Consider the following 25202-nt stretch of genomic DNA (forward strand, 5'->3'; position numbering starts at 1 on the left):
GTGTGCTTAACCCGCTGCACTACTGCCCGACCCCCTTTTTCTTTTTTTAAAAGAAGATTCTATTTATTTATTAACGAGAAAGATAGGAGAGAGAGAAAGACCCAGACATCACTCTGGTACATGTGCTGCCGGGGATTGAAACAGGATCTCATGCTTGAGAGTTCGACGCTTTATCCCCTGAGCCATCTCCCAGACCACTCTGAATCTCTTTTTAATTCCTTCATGACGTTTACTCAAATAAAGTTATAGCTTGCGTCAGTAATTCTTTAAAAAACACTTTATTTTGGATAGAGACAGAAACTGAGAGGGAAGGGGGAGATAAGGAGACAGTGAGAGACACCTGCAGCCCTGGTTCACCACTGCACGTGGGGACCAAGGGGGCTTGAACCTGAGTCCCCTGCGTGCTCAACCAGGTGCGCCAAGCCAGTAATTTCAGTAATAACTACATTTACCAGTTTTCCAGTTCATTCTGACCACCCCTAAATGAATGTAACTTTTGTTGAAAAACACCTTGCTAAATGTTCATAAAATAATCTCCCAAACTCTTACAATTTAAGTTACTAAAGCTCATCTTTATTTTGCAATTGAATAACTAAAAGTCACAGCTACTTTTTTTCACATTTGTACCTGAACAATTATTTCTCAATCAAAATGAAATATGGCCAACAAAACATATATAATCTTTCACATGACATAAATTGCTTCTAGAATAAAAACAGTTTTAATGAAAATTGGCATTCTTTCCTGTTTGCAATACTTGTATATTTTTTGGCGCATGGGTTGGTTACAGCGACTCTATAGCTTACTGACATTAAAATAGCTGTACAAGGCCGTTCAAATATATAGTGAAGTTGCAGTGACAGATACATAGTAGGGATTTCCAATGATCCAGTTTTGACTGAATCCAGATTTACATTTTAAACAAACCCTAAGTTCCTTTGCCTCTTAATCATGTGCCCAAAGTATATGGAAAGAAATTTTGGGGAAGTTAAAAAATATATATGGGTGTAATTCCATTTGCTACTAGTTAAGTACAATTAAATATGAAGTGGTAGCAGAAATGTAAAACTATATCTTAATTAACCAGACTTAACTAAGTGACTTTTTGCCCTTCATATTTACATATAGCACCTGTTCCAAGAAAAAAAAAATCCCAAATTAAAAACAACCTCCATGTAGAAGTAACTTTAAAACTATTACAAAAAATATTGTTGATAATTATATAAACTATCTGTCCTAAAATTAAGCCTACACTGTAGAAAATAAAAGACAAGCTTTTCTCATCTGAAAAGATTACAACATGGATTACAACTACAATGTTCTGATGCTGTAAGAACATGGACTACACAGGTATCATTTTTTAAATCAAATACATTCTAACAACAGGGGAATGCAAACAGCTTAATATAAACTGTTTCTCAGTATCTAAAGTTCTGCCCTTTGACATGTAAAGTGTCAGAACTTTGCTCTCTTCAAATTACTTGTGAGTACAACTCAAAACAAAGGACTTTAATATCTATGTACAAAAATGCAAAGTCGAAATGATTACAGTAAGCCAAATCTGACGGAAGTTAGGTGAGGGAACTCAGATTCCAGCATGACAGTCACTAGGGTAGCTGCTACTATACTGAAATAAATTATAGCAAATGGCAAATCTACAACCACGTTACCTTTTTAAAATATCAAATGATCAAGAGAACATTTTAAAGCATTTAAGCTTTAGTCCAGTACAATAAGCTTACAAATTAATCTACTATTTCCCCTCTACTTACAAAACTGCTAGGACAGATTTTTTAAAGTGTATAAGTTAAATCAGTAGTATGAAATAAAGTGCTTCTATCTGAAATTCAAGAAATCAATATCAGCACTGAAATTTGAACTATCCAAAAGAATATCCAAAATAAAGAATTATTGGGCAGGGATAGATAGCATAATGGTTATGCAAAGAGACTCTCATGCCTGAGGCTTTGAAGTCCCAGGTTCAATCCCCTGCACCATCATAAAACAGAGCTGAGCAATGCTCTGGTAAAAAAAAACAAAAAAAACAATAAAACAAAGCAAAGCAAATCAGAACAAAATAGAATAATTATGTCCACTAGAAAGACAGGAAAAGAAACACTACAATTCAGGAGTAGAAACCACAAAGCTACTTTAGTAGAAGGTAAAGTGGGCTAAATTATAACTAAAATAGATTTGAGGGAAACACAAATTACTATCTATTTGTGACTAAGATTGTGAGCAGGCTAAGCCTTTTTAATGGTTTCATGGAGATAACATCATTCAGCAGTGTGGCATTTTAATTATTAATGTTATCATAGGTAATATTTGGAAACTTTGATTGAGTGAGCCTTTACTAATGGCAACTAGAGTTAGGAAAGTATCAATATACTGAGTTTATATCAACATAAGAGTTTACTGCAAAACATTTATACTTAAGGGAAAAAAAAGTAGTAATTTATTTAAAGTTGGAGGGATCCAACATCTCATTACATTTAATGAATGATAAAATATTACTTAAACAAATTTAGAAGTCAGAATTGGATTCAGTGGTTTTTGTCTAAAAATACTGAGAATAGAGAGAGAAAACTCGCAATCTGTCAGGGGCTTCCGCATGTATTTCTGTCATAAATCTTAGGCATGGTTTCTGACTTTACCAATGTCACACTCTTATAATAATGTCCTCATGTGTGGCTGCTAGAGTGACAAAGTATGAGAACTTTTCTTGATGGCAAACATATACAGCAGAACCCTGACCCTCACACACAAACACCCTCACACTCCAGAAGATGACCATTTCATCATCTTCCACTTAGACATAAGATGTGCGTGCTTTCCCCTGGAACTTCCTCATCTAGGGCTAAGTAACAGCAAATGAACAAAGAATGTGTGTTAGACTTGAAATATGTTTCAATAACCATTGCTGTCATTCATATTGAAAACCTTATTCTTCTAAATTTTATTTTTGTACCTTGGAGTGGAAAAACTTCTCTCCTTTTTTATTGCCTCACTGGCATTTTAAACAAAGGCTATCTTTAGAATTAAGTTGTAATTCTAGCAAGTATTGATAGATACATTCATTTTTCTTTACAGCATGAAGGACATACAAATATTTTTTAAACATGAAGTAAAAGTTAACAGTTTCAATCTTTCGTCCATAGAAAAATATTTTTATATCATTTACACAATAGGAAAGCTCTACAGTGTTTAACTGAAAATCTTACAATCACAAAGCTCTCAAACATTTTCATTCTCAGACTGGAAATTCTTCAAACCTTCAGGAAGCTAAGCATAAAATGTCCTCTTAAAATCATAGCCTCTGAGACATGCAACATTGCTTATACCTTTCACTCTGTTAATAAGAAAAAATTTGGTTTGTTTATGCACTGAGTCATATTTAGTCAATGCTGATGGATCGCACCTAGAGTGTTACTATTTCTGGTTGCTTGGATTACTGAAGTAAAAATAACAGTGAATTAAAAAAAAAGCTTCAGAAATTAACAGTAAACATAAAATAGAAAAAATAAAACAAATAAATAGCAGCAAATTTAGATAAGAAAATAGAACTATGTCTACCTACAACTATTTCAGTTGGGTTGTTAAAATGAAGTAGAGTTTGCTTCTATTTACAAACACTGAAATGTTTACTGTAGTAATCGAGATGATTTAAAGTTCAGCCTAAAAATACAGAATTAAGGAATCAACTTCATGGACCCTTTATAAAACTATCTGCTGGCAACCAGCCCATAAATATTTTTATCGTATACATTTCTTTGTATCCATATCATTTTCTAAGAATTTTGTAAATCACTTGGCTACAACTTGTGCTGTGATCATACCAAGACACTAATAAATATTTGCCAACAGATCAGTAATTTAGATATTTGCCAAAAACAAAAAACTTTTCACTGATTTGGAGGAAGCACGCATGCGCACACGCATGCACTGTGGTTGGACAGCTGAAGCAAACACAGGAAGCACGCACTGTTAATACGGGTACTTTGTTGCTCTGATAGCTTACAGAAAAGCTAGCAGTGGCATAGTTGATCTTTGTCTTGTCATATTAAGAGATGTTTATCAGAACAGATATTTATCAAAATGTATGTACTCTTAGTGACTTGAATGCAGATTTAACTGAACTACAACACAGAAGAGATGTAAACATATGCCACGTTGTTGTGGTATAAATACTTCTTAATGAATTCAAAACTACTTTGGCAAACTTACCCATTAGATTATCTTAAATATTCAAAACAGATACTAAATAGACGACTGTTAATTTTTTTCCTTCTTTCTGATATTTTAACACAAGTAATACTTTAATTGTACTACACATTTACATGAACGTAAATTATTTGATTATAAGTAAACATACTCTAAGTATTAGTTCTATAAGAGCTTTGTCTTCTAATTTGTGTTTTAGAACTTTTTTTTTTTAACTGCATGTATATCAGCATAAATACTTTACAAAAGCTTATGTCTTACTAGAGAAATATGAGTAAGTAACAAACTAAGTAGGGGTCCTAATAAGAATCACTTTTAAAATTCTACTTATTTTCTAAATTAAGCGACACTGTCTAAGGTCATCCTACTGAGGTGAAAATACTGCCTGAGTATAACTAGTGAGCTGAAGTAGACTAAAATTCACAAGGATTTATGCTACCGCACATGTTGCCAATAGCAGAAGGTGAGATTGGGTAAGATCTTTCAAGTTCTTTTTAGTTCTCAAACTTCTAGTGGAGATAGGAAACTTTTAATTAATAAAACACTTGGTTAGACCTGACCAGCCTCGCTAACAGATTATTAACAATTGTAGAGTTAATGGTTTAACCAGTTTCTTAGCATTAGCCTTTATGAAACATAATGAACACATAAAAGAATATTTATGTGTACATGTTAGTATGTGGAACTCTCAAGCAACTGTCCCAATGCCTTAACACATTTTTTTATAATTTGCAGCCAGCTTTCATATATAAAATTTAGCTTAACTCAACCAAAATGATGAACCCTTTCCATTACCCTACTTGTACTAGCAATCTATACCTGGGAAATTACTTCATATGCTCCTTGCCTTTATTTTGAATGGATGCATTGGTTTAACAAATACTACCACTTCTTATTGTGTGCAAATTCTATTCCAAAATAATATTTATCCTGTGTACACAATGTTGACAAAAATGAGATGCTGGATAAAACATTTGAAATGAACACGGTAAAACCACCCTAAATCATAGGAAGCTTTATACAAACATTTCGTAGCACTCACAAAAACCTCCTGATACACCAGTGTCTAAGACAAAACATCCCAATTATCAGAATAAAAGTCAGCATCGACTGTGTGTGGGGGGTGGCTTAGGTATAAGGAATTTGGCATTTTTATCACGTAATCTATACTGACATGACTGGAACCTAAAACTAGCTGGAGTCTGGAAGCTAGAAATTATCTTGACAATCTAACAGAGATAGCTAAACAGGCTAAAACATCCTTTGGTTTAATGGATAAAATCTTATCTACTGGGAGAACAGAGAAGCAATAATTAGCATACTCATTTCAAGAAGTTATGATTTAAAAAAAAATTTAAGATGCTAATAAATATGCCCTTTGAAAATAGGATATTTTATGTACATGAAAATATAGAAGGGTAGTTCCCACATGAGCAAGTCATACATGAGGGATTTAAATGTCATTCTGTTAAGTATGTTATTATTTAAAGACTGACATTAATAATTAGAAAGGCAGCAGTGCTCCTTGCCAACAAGCTCATCTTGCCAAAGTAATCTCAGGAGTATTAACAAAGACCTAAAGAACACGGCAGTCAGGGCATTTGTCAGTTTCCATCTGCACAACAAAAGCTTCTTATCTGTTGCTGTTATATTCTGTCCATACAGCAGAGCATATTTTCTTTATAAGTCCTGGTGCAAATGAACTACCAAACAGTTCTCAATTCTGTAGACCCCCATTATTTCTTAGTTTCTCACTTCATCATGATACATACATGGTAGCCAGCTTTATATTTATCTGTTGGTGGAGAATGGAGAAAGCCAGAAATCAAGAGGGAAGGGGGCTATAGAGAGGGAGACAGACAGACACCTGCTGCCCTGCTTCACCATTTGCAAAACTTTCCCCCTGCAGGTAGGCACTGGGGGCTCAAACCCGGGTCCTTGCACACTATAATGTGTGCGCTTAACCAGGTGTGCCACCACCTGGCCCTACAACTTAAAATATTTTGATAAAGTAAGTTATTTGGTATTCTGTTTTTGCTTAGGAACTTCCCCAAATTCACTACTATGAATTTTAAGATATGAAATAACATCATTCAGATTTTACTTATGATTTTAAAATGTTTATTTACCTTCATACTAAGTGGCATTCCAAAGTATCTATTTAACTTTTAAATATTGACTATTCAATTCAAATTTATTAAATTTTAAACAGAAATATTCAGAAACCACAGTAAACTAATCCATTTTAACTATAGTCTTGATAAAATAATTGGTTAGTATAACCTTTCAATTGGTGAGCAAATTTCCACTTACATTAAAACTGGGCAGCGGGGAAGCTTCATGACCAGAAGAGCAGTACTGCGGGTGTCTCCCCATTTCTGTCTGTCTCTTATCCTCTATCAAAAAGAGTAAAGGGGAAAAAAACTGGGCAGATCAAAAGTTCTAGCCCTCTCCTTAGACTCAAAAATCAAGAAATCTGAGAAGTGAAACATACACATCCTGAAAGTGAATTAGATACTCCAGCATCTAAGTCACAGTTAAAACTCTATTAACATGCCCACAGCTTAATCAGTATATATGAATTGGAGGAACTGTGCATAAAAATGACAAGAAAATCCTCATTTTAGTTATTAAGAGATTGCATGTGGAAATCACATCTGAAGAAAGTTAATATTTCACTGCTTGTTGCAAGTATCCCAACCAAGAGGCCAGAGTGAACAAGGCATGATCTGAAATAAAATGAAGGCTGGAGAGTATTGATTTAGTACCAGAAATAAATCATAATCAACTCATCTCTAACGTTAGCATAGAGCACCAACGTGTTTAAGTTTTATGTGCATATTAGATGCCACTTCTAAAGCCAGAGATCAGAATAAAGCAGCTTTTAACTTGAGCTGCAACAACTATAACCCTTGTTCCTCAGGGGAGGCATGTGCAGATACTGGACAATCCATAGCAGCAGAGCTCATTCAGTAGAATACAAATTCTCCTTCCTTCTCATGGCAAAATACAGGAAGCGAGTAAGAAGCAGAATTTCCTTACCCTCCTTTGACTTTGTAGTTCTCAACACAGGAAACTACTTTAAAAATAAAAAGGGAAGTGATTCAAAATGCATTAAAAATGTAAATGTACAATATACATACATACATACATACCTCCTAGTGGGGTCAAATGAGTGCCTTTTCATTAGACATACAAAGACGTCTCAAGGCACTTAAGGGGTTAAGACACAATGCATGCATTCCTTTACGTCAAGTATATGAATCACATGATTTGGAATAAGCCAACCTTATATGATAAATATGTTACATTATTAAATCCAAGAAAATTTGTAGATTCGTCTTTCTCCTTTCCATAAGATGCTGGTAAATGGACACTGTGCAGCATTTCCTGGGGAGAGCAAGTTCCACCCTTCTTCTTGTGAACAGCAGGTCTCTACAGGGACAGTGTAGGGAAGGTGTGCTGCATCCAGAGGCAGTGTACTGGCTAATATTGAGGATGATATTGCTACGATTTAAAAAATAGAATCTGGTCATCAGTATGTAAGTACATGAATCACTGGGAAACATCAGATGTGCTTCCTGACGCGCACTTGGTGTGTCACAGAGACGACGACAACTTTCAGCCTCATTGTGAAGCTGTCTGAAAAGGGGACGGTGCGGCGCCGCCTGCCCCACCAACCATCCTGGACACTCAGTTGCTGTTTGATCAGAGCGAAGCATGGAACAATCTTCAAACACACGAGTCAGAGATTTTGAGAGTGACAATTTTTTTTTTTAACATAAAGTGCAACAGTGCCGAAGTTTTCAGTTTTTGTGAGTTCTTCATTTTTTGTTTGTTTGTTTTGCTGCCAATTCCTGCACGCAGTCTATGGCACAGTGAACAGAATGGAAAGTGGTTCTCACCACATCTCCCATGACTCTTCTCATTTACTTGATGATGTCGTTAAAGGTTTAACAAGTCCTTCTTCATAAACCTTCAGAATAGCCTCACATACAAATCTGTATTGACTCTGAAAGACAACAATTAAAAAAAAGACAAAACATTTCATTTGGTTTGTTTATATAAGTAAAGCAAAATAAAAGTCCAAAAAATAGTGTTTTCCAACAGAATGGCAAAAACTACCAGTCTGTGCTTTTTTATATTGTGCTGACAAAACTCATTCATATTTAGCTAGCAAGAATGTAAACACTGGGGCCAGGTGGTGGTGCACCTCGTTAAGCACACACATTACAGTGTGTGAGGATCTGGGTTCGAGTCCCTGGTCCCCACCCGCAGGGGGGGGAAGCAGCACAAGTGGTGAAGCAGGGCTGCAGGTGTCTCTCTGCCTCTCTCCCTTTCTCACCATGTGCGCTTAACCTGCTGTACTACCGCCCAGTCCCCCCTCCCTTTCTATCTCTCTTTTCCCTCTCAGTTTCTCTCTGTCTCTATGCAACAGTAATAATAAAAAAAAAGAGAGAATGTAAACACTAGAATCCCTATTGATGGGAATTTGGCAGCATCTGTCTAATAAAATTATGATAAGTATAAGCTTATCATATATGAATATAAATGAAAGTAAGGTTATTTGTTGGGTTATTTGTAATAACAAAAAAGCTAAAGAAATTCAAATTGTCATCACTAAAGAAATGAGTTAGTAGCTGTGGTCCACACTGCCAGTACAACACAATACAGTGTATGAAGAATAAAAGTCTACTGGCTTCTACAGAATGATCACCAGACATTTTTCTTTTAAGTGAAAAAAAGAAGGCAGAGAAAAAGCATACAATATATCATCTCTACAAAAGAAAGCGTGACACACTTCAATTGTCTATGCATCTATCTCAGTGAAAAGCAAGAGAAGTATACATAATTAAAAAAATGTTTTTCTATGAAAGGGAGGGGTAGAGGGACAGATACTGGACTTCAATGAATAGATTTTTACAACTCTTACTTTAGAACCATGTCCACATATCCCACAATTAGAATTATTTTTAAAATCCCTATAAACAAGCTAATGTGTGTCCCAAGCTTATTGTGTAGCCTCATAGAGAAGAGCTATTTCTTGGGTAGTTTTGCTGTCATTAAACTTCACCTACAAAAACAAGGAGTGAGCCAAGTTGGGCTCACAAGTTAGTTTAATCATGTGATAGGAGTTATTGGACTCTAGTGGAAAATTTAAAAAGATAAAATGTGGTTTAGAATGTACTGTGATAGGGGGCCAGGTGGTGGTGCACCTGGTTGAGCGCATGTATTACAATGTGCAAGGACACGGGTTCGAGTCCCCGGTTCCCACCTGGAGAGGAAACGCTTTGCGAGTCGTGAAGCAGTGCTGCAGGTGTCTCTCTCCCTATCAACCCCTCCACTCTTGATTTCTGGTTGTCCTTATGCAATAAATAAAAAAAAAAAAGAATATACTGTGATAGGGAGCTGGGCAGTAGCACAGTGGGTTAAGCGCATTTGGCGCAAAGCACAAGGACTGGCATAAGGATTCCAGTTCGAGGCCCTGGCTCCCCACCTGCAGGGGGAGGGTCACTTCACAAGTGGTGAAGCAGGTCTGCAGGTGTTTGTCTTTCTCTTCCCCTCTCCATTTCTCTCTGTCCTATCCAACAAGGACATCAATAATAACCACAACAAAGATTAAAAAAAAAAAAACAAGGGCAACAAAAGGGGAAAAAAATAGCCTCCAGGAGCAGTGGACTCGTGGTGTAGGCACTAAGTCCTAGCAATAACCCTGGTGGGGAAAAAAAAAAAAAAGAAAATACTGTGATGGGGGCCGGGTGGTAGCACAGTGGGTTAAGCGCACATGGCACAAAGCACAAAGACCAGCACAAGGATCCTGGTTCAGGCCCCTAGGGCTTCCACCTGTGTGTGTGGGGGGGAGGCGGGCGGTCGATTCACAAGTGGTGAAGCAGGTCTGCAGGTGTCTCTTTTTCTCTCCCTCTCTGTCTTCCCCTCCTCTTTCGATTTCTCTGTCCTATCCAACAGCAATAACAACAACAAGGGCAACAAAAATGGGAAAAATGGCCTCCAGGAGCAGTGGATTTGCAGTGCAGGCACTGAGACCCAGTGATAAGCCTAAAGGAAAAAAAAAAAAAAAAGACTATACTGTGATAACAAGAAGCCATGTAGCACAGTACTTACTGGTGTTTGAATCATCATGGCTCGCTGATCTCTCATTGTTCTTACAATGTCTAGTGGATAAACAGGTTGATTGCATTCAATGAGACACATGGCTGTTTCCATAGTAATAAGAACCCCAGTTCTTCCAATCCCAGCACTAAAATAAAAAACAAACACAGATCTTACAGTGTCCTGTTAATCTTCTTGTGGATTCTGTGCAGAAAAATAATGTACTGAATTATAATGCTGTAGTACAGTAACTCCACTTTAATGCTTTCTGCTATAAAATTAGCAAACCAAGTAGAAAATATTTTGAATAGTTGAAAAAAAAGTCACACTTAATACATACTAAATGAAATGGCTTTTAGTCTTCCTTAGTGCTTTAAAAATTCTATCCTAAAAATACTACATTTCAGTTTTTTAAGATTTAAGTGAAGCAGAGATGCTTAGTAGAACAAAAGCCCTTTCAGATGTAAAACAATGAAATTACAATTAACAAATTACTAATAAATGTACAGAATATATTAATAACCTACACTTTCATCTGGTCCATACTCCCAGAGGGGGACGTTAGAGGGGAGCTGAACAGGACAGAATGGGAACCGGAGCTGGATAGAAGAGAGGTAGACTGCCACAAGGAGCTCTTGGAACCTGCTCTGACATAGTGAGCAGGTTCATCCCACAGTGGTGAGAATTCACTCACAGGTCTAACAGGGTCCACAGGCCAGGGAAGCAGCACGGCCGTGACAGGAGTCCTGAACCTTGAGTTGCAACCTGATAATTGATGCACATCAATAAACCCAAGATACTGTCAGCCCTGAAACATGCCAACTTCAGAAAATGATAAAATTCCTAGGAAGCAGTGTAGTGATTTGCTGGTTTTTGGCAGCTTGTGATGAAGGCACATACTGAACCGAGCTTTGAGTTCTATCACAGTGACTGTCAGGACTTCAGGATAAAAGGCGCTCACATTCCCTCTTGAAAACAACATAATATTCAAACAGACAGGAAACAGAATACCTGCAATGAACAACAACAGGTTCTTCCTTGCCAGCCCTCTTATTTCGTACATGACAGACAAAATCCAGAAAGTCACTTGAATCGTCAGGGACTCCATGGTCAGGCCAAGCTATGTACTGGATCTGAGTGAGCTGACGACTCTCATTTTTCTAAGTGTAAATGAAAAATGATACCCAATGATTTAGAAATCATCTCTGAAACAAATGTATATATATACATATTCATGCCATTTTGATATTAGGAAAAAGCAAAAGAAACTATTTTCTTTATTCACCAAACAAGAAATGCATAAAACCCAAATTTTTCTTTTCATGAAAACTGAAATAAACTAGTTTATAAAAGTTAAATATTAATTTGATTCAGCTACTTGAATTGTTAGTCTTCTTTTGACAGTACCAGGGCCTCACATACACACTTCATGCTTCTGGGCCAAGTTTTTCATTATTTACGTATCTCTATGTAAAGAATACATACATATATATTTGTGTGGAGATGAGATGAGAGACCTTAGCAAGGAGCTTCCCCAGATATCATAGTGTCTTCTTGTGGTGCCAGGGCTCCACCCTGGGCTGCACACATGACCAGGCCCATATCATACCAAGTAAGCTCTCTCTGGCCCTTATTATTATGACTCAATTTTCACAGCTGTGAAACAGTGTTAAGGTCATAATCAAGTAAGCAAGTAAAAGCCAATTAAAGTCCAGAGGAACATTTAATGAAAACAAATAAAAAGTGAAAGAAATGGTCAGATGAAAGGATGTTTTGGGGCACCAGGATTATTATTGGGGTTTGGTGTCTGCATGACTGCTCCACTCCTCTTGAAAGCCTTCTTTTAATGGATTAAGTCATTTTTAAAATTCTTCTTTTGACTGAGGGTGAGTTAGTGGGGACTGGGCATTTGAACCCAGGTCCTGGCACATGGTAATGTGCACTCTTACCTGGTCTGCCGCCACCATCTGCCCAAACCCCCATTTTTTTTTTTTTTTATAAACAAAATTAAGCTGGGGCTGAGGGTAGACGCACCTAGTTGAGTGCACATGTTACAGTGTGCAAGGACCTGGGCTCAAGCCTCCGTCCCTACCTGCAAGGGGAAAGCTTTGCAAGTGGTGAAGCAGTGCTGCAGGATCTCTCTGTCTCTCTCCCTCTCTATCTCCCCCATCCTTCTCAATTTCTGACTGTCTCTATCCAATAAATAAATAAATACAAAAAAATTAAGCTAACTTTGAAAAACATAAGTACACTCATGAAATCTAGGAAAATAAAGCTTAAAAAATTGGATAAAACAAAGATAAAAATAATAATTCGTATTTCAAAACATCATTTAAAAAATGAAATAATAGGTATTACTCAGGGAGAGCACTATGCTGAAATGACTCTGAAGAGAATCTGTCAATCATCCAATCCATGTTCAAAATCCTATGTTCAGTATTTCAACATGAAATCTGCCTATTTTATTAAAGACAGCTTCCAATAAAGACCACAAAAGTAGAAGGTAATTAAGAAGGAAGAAGTCCCAAGGCATCTCAGTATAATTTGATATGATTTCTTTAGAACTTGTATTAGATAATTTGACTCTATAAAATGGACTGAAGACTATCATTAGCAAAATAATTTAGGGGGCTGGGCAATAGCTCAGCGGGTTAAGCGCACATGGTGCAAAGCGTAAGCACTGGCTTAAGGATCCTGGTTTGAGCCCCCGTCTCCCCACCTGCAGGGGGGGTCACTTCACAAGCAGTGAAGCAGGTCTGCAGGTGTCTATCTTTCTCTCCTCTCTGTCTTCCCATCCTCTCTGTCCTGTCCAACAACAACAACAGCTATAACAACAACAATAATAATAATAACCACAACAAAGGCAACAATAAAGGCAACAAAATGGGAAAAATGGCTTCCAGGAGCAGTAGATTCATAGTGCTGGCACAGAGCCCCACTGATAACCCTGGAGGCAAAAAAAAAAATTAGTGGAATAGTAATCTATAAGAATGGGAAACATAAAATTATATTTTACTATGTCTTGGGTAGTAGCTACTTTTTAAAAAAAAAATTGTTTGTTTATTGGACTGAGATAGTCAGAAACTGAGAGGGGAGGGGAGAGAGAAGAGAGACAGAGAGACACTGCTTCACCACACGCAAAGCTTTCCTCCTGAAGGTGGGGACCAGGAGCTTGAACCCGGGTTCTTTTCCATTATAACATGTGCGCTAAACCAGGTGCACCACCACCCAGTCCCTCTGCTTTTCTACTGTGCCATCAGCTGGCCTCCAGATACGATGCTAGGGATGAATGAAACCATGGGTGTTCATGCACGCATGCTGTGTGCTCGGCCCAAGCTTGACCACCCTCCCAATCAGCTACAAAATTATTTTACCAATTATATCTAGATCAAACTTAAAAGACAGTTAATTGTTTCAGTATAGTTCTAAGTACCCAGTGCTTATCTAGAAATGCCAGTACAGTATGTAACACTGCCACAGATAACCTGTGAGAGGCATACACTAAAGAGATATGCTGCAAATTTAAATATTCTATCATGTAATTCTACATATGCCTTTTATATCTATTCATATTTGGGAAAATGAAGAAGTACCTTAATGGCTTCCCTTGCTTTATTAGACTAGAAGCTATGTACTGTATTTCTGCAAACCTAAATTTATTCTGACTAACCTCTAGTCCATAAGATTTTCAAATTTTATTTGGTATAATTCCTACTTTATTCAGTGCCAGATTCCTACAATATCTATCAGTATGATCTCTGGCTCCTTCTCTTTTGGTGTTGCTAGGGTCTGTTTTGCCGTTAAAGGGTCTAGCCTCTGGTTTGGTGTTGCTAGGGTCTGTTTTGCCGGTAAAGGGTCTAGCCTCTGGTTTTTCTACTTAATAACAATGAGCTGTGAAACTGTGCCTTCCTATTCAAGCTTGATAACTTGCACTTGTTCTACTTCCACAAGTGTGTTTAAATAATTTGATAGTATTTGGAGGAGGAAACTGTCACAATCAAACACAACCTTAGTATAATTTTTGTGAACAGGTAAAATAGTAATAGCAGTAAGATTTATTTATTTATTTATTTATTTATTTATTTATTTACCAGAGAACTGCTCAGCTCTGGTTTATGGTGGTGTGGGGGACTGAACCTGGGACTTTGGAGCCTTGGGCATGAAAATGTCTTTGCATAACCATTATGTTACCTCTCCCTAGGCAATAAGTATTATTTATTATTAATTTATTACTGTGTACCAACAATATTTACCAACAGAAACTGGGAATACATTTATTATAAAAAACACTCCTGATAAGATTCCAGATTATACCAGAGTAGCAAATAGTCCAGTAACTTTTTAATATTATTTCCTAGTATTCAGAATTTGGACTAAGAACATTTTCAGCTATCAGTCTTTACACTGAACATAACACTTGTCATGAACAGACATCGTGCCTTCCTACCTCTTGGTTAAATAGTGTCATCTTCCTGAAGATGTATGCAGTGTTTCCTTCTTCTGAGTGACAGGTGACCTGGTAAGATCCATAGGATGAGCTTCCTGTGGGTTCTGGCCAATACTGGTGACATTTGACCTGACATAAATAGATGAGAAATATTTATATTTAAGTTAGGCTTTCCAATTTTTAAGAGTTAAAACTTACAAAAGAGGGGGTCGGGCGGTGGCGCAGTGGGTTAAGCACATGTGGTGCAAAGCGCAGGCACCGGAGTAAAGATCCCGGTTCAAGCCCCCAGCTCCCCACCTGCAGGGGAGTCGCTTCACAGGCAGTGGAGCAGGTTGCAGGTGTCTATCTTTCTCTCCCCCTCCTCTCTCCATTTCTCTCTGTTCTATCCAACAATGAACGACATCAACAATGGCAATAATAATAACCACAACGAGGCTACAACAACAAGGGCAACAAAAGGGGGAAAAAATGGCCTCCAGGAGCGGTGAATTCATGGTGCAGGCACCGAGCCCAGCAATAACCCTGGAGGAAAAAAAAGAAAAGAAAAAAAAAAACTTATAAAAAGTTACACACACACACACACACACACACACACACACACACACACACACACACACAATCACTGAAGTTTCACTGCCCTGGAGATATCTGTCTCCATTTATGTATTCATTTTTGGGCCTTCCTTGCTCAGTACATCTTTAAAAAAAAAAATTAATTTATTTATATTCCTTTTTTGTTGCCCTTGTTTTTATCATTGTTATGGTTATTATTATTGTTGTTATTGATGTTGCTGTTGTTGCCGAGTAGGTCAGAGAGAAATGAAGAAAGGAGGGAAAGACAGAGATGGGGAGAGAAAGACACCTGCAGACCTGTTTCACCGCTTGTGAAGCGACGCCCCCTGCAGGTGGGGAGCCGGTGCTCGACCGGGATCCTTACATGGTAATCTAGTTTCGCATCAAGTACGCTAAAGCCGCTGCGCTGCGGCCCGATCCCTGCTCTGCACATCTTTTAAAGACAGAAACAGATTGAGATGTAGCCAAGGAGGTAGAACAGCAGGAAGGACTATGAGCTTTAATACATGCGGTCTGAAATTCAATCCCAAACATGACAGGCCAGAGTGATGTTCTAGGCTAATAAAAATAAGTAGAATCTGAGGGGGGTTGGGCAGAGGGAGAGACCACAGCACTGAAACTCCCCTCAGTGTGGGATGGGCCGCAGGCTCAAACCTGGGTCACTCACAAGGCAAAGCAGGAACCTTAGTTGTCAGAAAAGTCACAATGCATTAAAATTTTTTTTTAAAAATTATTTTATTTATTCCCTTTTGTTGCCCTTGTTGTTTTATTGTTGTAGTTATTATTGTTGTTGTTATTGATGTTGTTGTTGGATAGGACAGAGAGAAATGGAAAGAGGAGGAAAAACAGAGAGGGGGAGAGAAAGACAGACACCTGCAGACCCGCTTCCCCCCCTGTGAAGCGACTCCCCTGCAGGTGGGGAGCCGGGGGGGGGGGTGGGGGGGTGGGGGGGGCTCAAACCGTGATCCTCACCGCCTGCCCTTGCGCTTTGAGCCACCTGCACTTAACCCGTGGTGCTACCGCCTGACTCCCCAACGATGCATTTTAAAATAGAAAACGTTGAAAAAAAAAGTCATGACTTTCCTGATACCCTAATATACCAAGTTATAAATTAATGAGCCTTTTACCTAAATCTTGCAACTATTAATATTTTTTCACTGTCATTTTCTCTGTACTAATAAACTATCTGTTTCAATATATTTAGAAGTGGCAAACATCTGGCTTGCAATAAGCTCTCATCCACTGTTTTAGCATTCAAAGGTAAGTCTTATCTGAATCAGTTACTATGATGGGAATGACAGAATGGCGCTTTCATTTTATTATTTTGTAGATTGCAGTTAACAATGAAATAAAGAATCTTCAAACTAAACTGCAAATGCAATGTTATCCTATGTTACTGTCCTATTCTTCATTGTTATCTTATAAAAACCATGCTATAATATTTGAAAAACAGATTTAGTGACATAACTCACAATTTCACAAGTCAAGGGAGCAGCCACCAATCACCATCTTCAGAGCACTTTCATCAAGGCTCCCTAACAGAAACATCATACCTACTAGTGGTCACCGTATGTTAACATAGCTGTCTTAGCTAACTGTCACTAGGATTGTCACAGGGGCTCGGTGACTGCATGACTAACCTATCACTCCCAGAGGCTAGTTTTCATTGTTAGAAAGATACAGAAAGAACTTGAGAGGGAAGGTGGAGACAGGAAGTGAGGGGAAGGTGGAGACTGGAAGTGAGGGAGTGAGGGAGGGAGGGAGAGGGGAGACCAACACAGACACAGAGACTCTTTCTCTCACGGGCAAGCACCTGCAGCACTGTTTCACCACTCCTGAAGCTTCCCTCCTGAAGGTGGGGAATGGGGGCCTGAACCAGAGTCTTTATGCCTGGTGAAGTGTACACTCTACTGGGTGTGCCCTCAACCTCTCATCTAAAGCAATTTATAGTTAGTACATTGTGTTGACTGAACCACAATGATTTTAATGATGACACACACAAAAGGAAGCTGAAAGGTTACACAAAAGACCAAGTAAATGTGAACATTTTGATCATATATGCAACCAGAGGAATCTCCAACAATGGACGGTAAGTTGCTGCACATTCAAGTATGACTTACCCTGCCGCGCTCCACTTGTGTTGTCAACATCACAACCATAGAAGAGCCTTGTTCCCAAGTCATCTGCCAAAAATCTGTGCAAGTGTGTGGTAATGGCCCTTGACAAGCAATATACTGATTTATAATGCTGGAAGAAGGTATTTCCATCTAAAAATAAAGCCAAAATAAGACAGTTGGCATTATTATATTTCACTAGAGCAAGCACATGGACAATATATGTTAAGCAGTAACTGAATGTAGTTGATAATAATAATCTGCAAAGTCAGTAAAACAACATTTTTATCTTTTTTTTTTTTTTTTGCAGAACCAGGACCTCACATGTGTGACTTCATTGCTCCAAGCTTTTTTTTTTTTTTTTTTTTAAATTCAGATAAATAGGTAGAGAGGCACCATAGCAATGGAGCTTCCTCTGTTGCTATAATACCTCCAGTGTGGTGCCAGGGCCCAGGATTTATGAAAAAAAAAAAAAAGGAACCAAATAGCTTATTGGTAAAATCTGTGAGGGGTAAATATTTTGCCATTGGTTTTTTTTTTTCATTTCAGATATTCATATGTATGTGTATACATGGCTGTAAAACTTTAGGAAGAATTTTTTTTTCATTATTTCAGGAATGAAGGTTGTATTTGGGGGAAACTGAGCTATAATCCTAGGACATTTTGGATTATAACCCAACATGGGTGGGCCAGAGAGATAGCTCACCAAGTAGGGTGTCTGCATGGCCAAGTGTGAGACCCAAGCTTAAATACTGGTACCACATGGGAGTGCTATGGCAACAAAAGAAGGTCCCCTGGTGAGGTATCTCTCTACTTAGATGGGAAAAGTGGCCTAGAGCGGTGGCTTATTCCCATTCCCCAAAGAAATGGTTAAGAAATGGGAGAGGAGACACACACATGCCAATCAGAGGAACAGCAGGGTGCATCAGGAAGTCTCCCACTCAGGTCAGCTTCTAGTTCACACTCAAGAAGGTGAGTGTTCTTTCCTAGTTTCTAGCCCATCTTCTCAGAGATACCCAGATGGACACACAGAACCGTTAAGATTTCTTGTAAAGCAAAAACGGTAGTAGCAGACAATGTTCCATATCTCCTCCCCACCCACCATTATCTTTGAGGTCATGTCAGCTAGTGCAAGCTTCCTGTCTTATGGCTGTACGGTGTAAATGTATCCGAGTTCCTTAACAGACATTTAAGCTGCTGAAAATCAGCCTGCAATCATCAACAAGGCTGAACTGAAAGCCTTTGGAGAACTTTAGGTTTTGTTCGTAGAAAGAAATGAGAATCCTTTATCAAAGCATATGCACATTAAAATTCTGAGATCGTCAGAAGTGGAAAAACAAGATCAGAAGAGAAAACACAAGTAGAACCTGAACTGGAATTGGCGTACTGCACCAAAATAAAAGACTCTGGGGTGTGGGGGTGGGGAGAATACAGGTCCAAGAAGGATGACAGAGAACCTAGTGGGGGTTGTACTGTTACATAGAAAACTGAGAAATGTTATGCATGTACAAACTATTGTTATTTACTGTTGAATGTAAAACATTAATTCCCCAATGAAGACATTAAAAAGATTTATTTACTCATTAACAAGCAATAGAGAGGGCAAGAGCACTGGAACATCACTCTGGCACACAGACTGTCTGAGATCAAACTCAGGACCTGGTGACTAAGGTGCCAACACTTGATTCACTCCCGGACTACTCCCAAAGCGTATCTGACACAGAGATCCAGTGAAGGCTACACACCTGTATTTGATCTTTGGAACCTGTCTAGTAATTCCTAACGGTTTTGATTTTCACCTTTATGTCAAGTTGCATGTTACTTAATTACTTATTACTATTATTTTTCTTTTTTAACTTGTCACTGGGATCTCACTGCTTTGGGCTGACTTATTTAAATGAAGGGACAAAGACAAAGACATAGTGGGACAGAGATAAGCACCAGAGAACTGAAGCTTTATAGCATTTTCTATATTAAAAAAATAAGCACTGTTAGTATTTTTACAAAATTTAAAAAATTCAGTTGCCATAGTAACATTTTAAGCAGTCCCCAAATTAAAAATTTAATGCCCAACCCACTGACTTTATTTATTTTAAGACAGAGAAACAGAGAGTGAAGAGACCACGGTGAGTTTCCTTCAGTGTGCTGTGCCTGGGGTTGAATCTGGGTTGTGTACATGACAAAGCAGCAATTGTGTCAGCCCAATTCATTGATTTCTTTGCTTTATAGCTCAGTCATACTTGTAAGCTTAGAAAAATCTTCCCCTTTCAGAGATATTATTGGTACTTCTTCATTTTTTATACAGCACTGGGGAACGAACCGAGTGTTTCTGATACGTGCAATGCTGCTTTTTATTCTACACCTGGGTGACAAAGAATGTGTGAGTGGGGGATGTTGAGGGGGGAGAAGCAGCGGAGAGAGAGGAGAGCCATGGAAGCACTCACCTCCCTTGGTGCTCTCCAGGTGTTCCCCTGTGATACTGGGCATCAAACCCAGGGTCACACTCATTGTACTGTGTACCTTTTAACCTGTTAAACTATGCACTTCCTGCAATTTTAAATAATTCACACCTTTCTCCTTCAAGTTCTTTCGAGATTTCATTTTTTTGGCTTGCATATTGTCACACCTAACACAGACACTGCCATCACAGTGAGCAGGTTAAGTAACTACAAGGGAATGATTTGATGTATGGCTCTATTCCACAACAATATGCTGTGTGAGAGCCTTGATTTGGCAACTGTTGAAGTGATGCCTACATGAGGCTCATTTACCTCCCCCTTTCTGTATGTGGGAAATTTCCTATTTTGCAAAGTTACAGAAAAGAAGTAAATAATGATCCAATCACTCTCACAATGCATGAGAAAACCTCCTTCCAATGGTACAGAGAGCTGACCTAAGCCATTCACTAGAGGTTTTATGCCCAATGATTTAAAAGCTTTTATCTCCAATAAATAAAACTCTAGGATTTATTTCAGTCTTTTTCTCAATTACTCCACTGCTCTATGTAGATTTCAGTACTAAGCAAAACCAATTTTGTTTAATATGGATTTTGTAATACTCTTCAATATATGAAGGTCTTGATATTCTTTGACAGCAATTTTTTTTTAACAGGAACAATGCATCTCGAAGTTTACTGTGGCCCTCTTATGGCAAATGGCACAGACTTAATAAAAATCAACTTACATTTATGTAATTTGCATTGATATAGTCTTCATTATTCTTTAAAATGACCCGTGTAGCATCATCTGAAAAATTCAAAGAGTGTGTCAATAAAGTTAGGTTAAAATGGTTTAAAGTTAATATACAGACATGGTAGATACTTACAAGGCGAAATATCTCTGTATCTATTTTTGGAAATGTTCTGAGGTAATTTGGCACAAGACATTGTCATTCCAGGTTTTTTCCGATACAGTTGCTAGAAAAGGAGAAAGTACAAGATGAGTCTGGCAAGTTCTGTAGAGTTTTGTTTTTCAGGACTGAGTCTATGCTCAAGACCTAGGGAGAAAGTTCAGTGTTAGAAGATACCATGTGCATGCCTGAGGCCCCAGATCAGATTCACAGCACTGCCTTATGTTTTTGCTGAGCCATACTCTGGTCCAAAAAACAAAAAAGAATTTCCAATAAGTAAGAAAGAAAAAAAATCACTTTTTCTTATAAGATAAATTATGAGGCAAAGAGAATAACAGAGGTGGAGAGAGGAGACGAGTACACTGTTCAGCTCTAGCACAGGCGGAATGGAATGGACCTCAGGCATGCAAGTTGGAGCCCTGGTAGGTTGAACTACCTTTCCAGATACCAAAAGAATTATTTCTTTGTGTGGTCCAGGAGGTGGTGTAATGGATAATACACAGGACTCTCAAGCATGAGGTCCCGAGTTTAATCCCTGGCAGCACACGTAACAGAGTGATATCTGGCTCTTTCTCTCTGCCTATTGTTTTCGTGGAAAAAAAAAAGACATTTCTTTGATACCAAGAAATAGGGTTTTTCTTTGTTAATCCATCAGTACAATGCTGTACTGTAGTCTATTAGCATATTCAATCTGATTTGCAAAGGTAAATTCTACACAACTTTAGATATATAACATATTTTGAAAATGGTAAGCTATAAGAGGATAGTCTACCTTAAGTTCTGAATAGGAAATCTGCACATAACATTTAATTTTTATTTAGTTTGGAAATGTTAATGATATATCAACCAGAAGCTTTTTATAAATAAAACTAAAGGTCAGCCAGCAAAATAGCTTATTTGGATAGTGAACCTGCTTTGCCATGTGCATGAACCAGGTTCGATCCTGGTTCCCGCTGTAATGGAGGAAGCTTTAATGTATTCTTTCTCTCTCTGAAATAGTCATCTCAGAGTGATAAAGTCACAGCATGGACAAGGAAAAAAAAATTAAAAGGAAAATAAAATTTGATATGCCTCAAGTGCTTCATATTATAGAAGCTTATTTATAACATATACTTCAGGGCAGCAAGTATTATCAACAGCTAACTGACAAAACTAAAGGATTAAATAATGACCAGGTACAAAAGTGATTTTTCCTCTAACTCAGAATTTTAAAGTCTACAATAACCTGTCTCCATTACTACTTTTATAAAGACAGATATTTAATTATAGGAAAAAAAGATTCAGTTTGGTACCATATGCCTAATATTTCAGTATTTTTTAAAAACAAAATAAGTTAACAAAACCAAGTCTATCTATGTAATCATAGCTGGTATTTGGGAGCAATTAAAACTTGGTATTAAGAATTTTTTACGTGACACATTTCTTGGAATGCCATTTTAGTTTATAAATCATCACTGACAGACTAGGAAGTTAGGGGATAATGGTTAAAAATTATGCATTTTAGAAATATGACACTACTTACATCAAATTGTGCCAGGACTGTTCCAGTGACAAGCCCCTCAGCTAGCTGGATCATCGACTCCCGTAGGGAATGGTCATCCTGATGGCTGCTATCAAGTGGGGCTTTCTCAGGAATGTATTGGAAGTCTGGCTCATTTTCTAGTTTCTCTTCCACTACATCATACACGGCTGAAAAATAAAGTATGTGAAAATGTTAATGAATTGGCAAAAAGAACTTACAAGATACCATTTTTAATGGTGTATCGGAAAAATATTATTTTTAAAAGATTCACTTGTTAAAGAGATGGGGTAAGAGAGCGTTGAGAGAGCATGTGAGTCGGAGCATCACTGGTGATGGGGTGCTGGGGACAGAACTTGGGCCTTGTGCATCTAGTCCATTATCAAATCAATACTGAGAGATTATTATTAACATGGATACAAAAACAACAAGCAGCAAAGAAAATAAATTCCTACATGCACTGCCCAGCTCAGGCTTATGGTGGTGTGGGGAGTTTTGCATTTCCTTAAAAAGAACTTTCTTGAGGCCAGGAGGTGGTGCACCTATTTAAGCGCACGCATTACAATGAACAGGGACCCAGGTTCCAGCCTCTAGTCCTCACCTGCAGGGGGAAAAGCTTCATGAATGCTGAAGTAGGGCTGCAGGTGTCTCTGTCTCTTTCCCTCTCTACCTCCCCCACTCCTCTCAACTTCTCTGTCTCTATCCAATAATAAATAAATGAAAAGTTTAGAAAAAAAGAATTTCTTAAAAAACCAAAGTTGTGCTGCCTGGGAGGCAGTGCAGTGAATAAGGCCATGGGCTCTCAGTCACCAAGCGCTGAGCTGTCCCCACGAACTCATGCCAAGAGTGCTGTTCTGCTTCTTTCTCTTGCTTTAGCATTCATAATAAATAAATGAATAAATAAAGCTTAAAAAAGAAGAAAAAAGTGTTGTAACCAAAGTCTGTTAGCAATTTTCTAAAAGTAAATGTGAATTGAGCAGGAAATCACTGCAATATGACTTAAGTTATATAAAAAAACAAACTTACTCTGCTGTTTCTGATTATAAAAACCAACAAACTGTGGGAACTATCCAGTGCTCTGAAAAATACTTACCATTAGGCCGAACCAGAAGCACAAGTTCTCCAGAATGTCTCTCACAACTGGCTCTGATGAACAGGACAACCTGGTCATGGGTGTGTTCTGCAACATCCCGACCATTGATCAGCACGACCTGGTCTCCTTCGTTCAGTCGAGGAACACAGAGGTCAGCCTGTAACGCAAGGCAAATGGACTTCAGATCTGTACAAGGTCTTCTGAGAGCAAAGCACAGGAATTCTCAAGAGAACTAAAACAAGCACTCATCTGTTTGTTAACAGGAAAAACAAGTAGAAATCTAGCTTTCCCATGGAGATCATCAACACTGATTTTATTTTTATCGAGTTATTCTTCATAATATATCTATTCGACAATTTTTTCCTGGCTCCCTCCCTATTTTATGCCTAGATATACAAATAAGACTAATGATCTCAAGGTGCAGTCCTTGTTTAGCATTGTCCAGGTAAGTACAATTCCAGTCACCACATTCCAGTTAAATAACATGGTTTAAATGTCTGTTATGACACTAGTAGTGAACGACTGTATACAAGATAAACTTTGTTGAAAGCTCATTAGTAAAAAAAAATCACTACATAAGTAATGGATGCACATCAGGATGGATGCACCAATCTCATTACTTCTCCTGTGATTTTCTGTTCATATGCTTCATGTCACTTGTCTCCCAGTGACAAACATAAAAACAGATAATTTAAAGAGGGATCCAGCATTGCTCAGTAAAGTTACAAGGGCAACAAAGTACCAGAAAGTGATAGTGCTGAAGGGAAATTCAAATGGACTGCAACTAAACCTACGGAGTAGCTAAGCTAGTGATGGAAATACTGTCCTTCTTACTGCTAGAGATTCTAGCATACAATGGGGACCGTTTAGGGAGGTGGACTTAACAGAAATGATGACAGTGGCTATGGCAACAATGATAAAAGAACTTTTTTTGTTTACTGCCACCAGGGTTATTGCTGGAGCTCAGTGCGGGCACTACAAATCCACCACTCCAGGTGCTCGTTTTTCTTCTTCTTCTCTATTTGATTTGCTAGGACACAGAGAAACTGAGAAGGGAGGGGAAAGAGGGAGAGAAAAAGAGACTCCTGCAGATCTGCTTAGCTGCTAGTAAAAGATTCCCTCTGCAGGTGGGGAGTGGGGCTTCAACCTGGGTCCTCGGGCCCAGCCCCCTATAAACAACTTCTCGTTGAAGGGATTCTTGGGAGCCACACTGATAGCAAACAACAAAACAGGAACAGGAGATTCTTTTATTTATTGCATTAATGGGGCTTAAATGGTTGGTACATCACAAGGAGTGTATACAACATCTTTTCTTTTGCTTAAGATGTTTGTACATCTCAGGGAGAAAAACATCTCTCTTTAAAGTAACATTTGTATGGGCTGGACAAACAGTTCACTTGGACAATGTACTGCTACTCTGCCTAGTGTGTCACCGACGTTCAAATCAAGGTGCCACTGCACTGAAGGAAGTTTTGGTGCTCTGCTCTCTTTTACTCTCTCTGCCTTCTCTGTCTCTATCTAAATAAATAAAATAAAGGAGCACATTTATTTTCTTATCTCTTGTTTAAATAAATTTTAATGTGGTGTCTGAGATTGAACTGAGGACATTGTGCATATGCAATACAAGTGAACCACTTCCCTGGACCAGTTTTAAAAACCTTTATTGGAGAAAGACAGAAGCACTACTCCACAAGCCATCATGTTCTATCCATTTTTGTCCTTGATGCTCTCTTGCTGCTGCGCTGGGATAAAACCCAGCGAGCCTTATGTCCCAAAG

The 25202-nt window shown here is 38.2% G+C and overlaps 1 protein-coding gene across 7 annotated transcripts in view; it reads right to left on the reverse strand.

Moving 5' to 3' along the window:
• Positions 1–551: 551 nt before the first annotated feature.
• The window catches only part of PTPN4 (protein tyrosine phosphatase non-receptor type 4), a 131234-nt gene continuing 106583 nt past the window's right edge, over positions 552–25202 (reverse strand). For 5 of the 7 annotated variants that reach the window (XM_060177986.1, XM_060177989.1, XM_060177985.1 and 2 more), the window contains 9 exons: positions 23426–23582; positions 22336–22502; positions 20790–20880; positions 20649–20710; positions 17472–17618; positions 14780–14908; positions 11344–11492; positions 10345–10480; positions 552–8233 (listed from right to left, as the gene is read on the reverse strand). In XM_060177986.1, coding sequence (XP_060033969.1) covers positions 8147–8233; positions 10345–10480; positions 11344–11492; positions 14780–14908; positions 17472–17618; positions 20649–20710; positions 20790–20880; positions 22336–22502; positions 23426–23582 — 1125 coding nt within the window. In that variant the 3' untranslated portion in view covers positions 552–8146. The remainder of the gene's footprint in view (positions 8234–10344; positions 10481–11343; positions 11493–14779; positions 14909–17471; positions 17619–20648; positions 20711–20789; positions 20881–22335; positions 22503–23425; positions 23583–25202) is intronic. The other 2 variants (XR_009545981.1, XR_009545980.1) reach the window with 2 other exon arrangements.

The sequence above is a fragment of the Erinaceus europaeus genome, chromosome 18 (assembly GCF_950295315.1).
Source record: "Erinaceus europaeus chromosome 18, mEriEur2.1, whole genome shotgun sequence".
NCBI lineage: Eukaryota > Metazoa > Chordata > Mammalia > Eulipotyphla > Erinaceidae > Erinaceus > Erinaceus europaeus.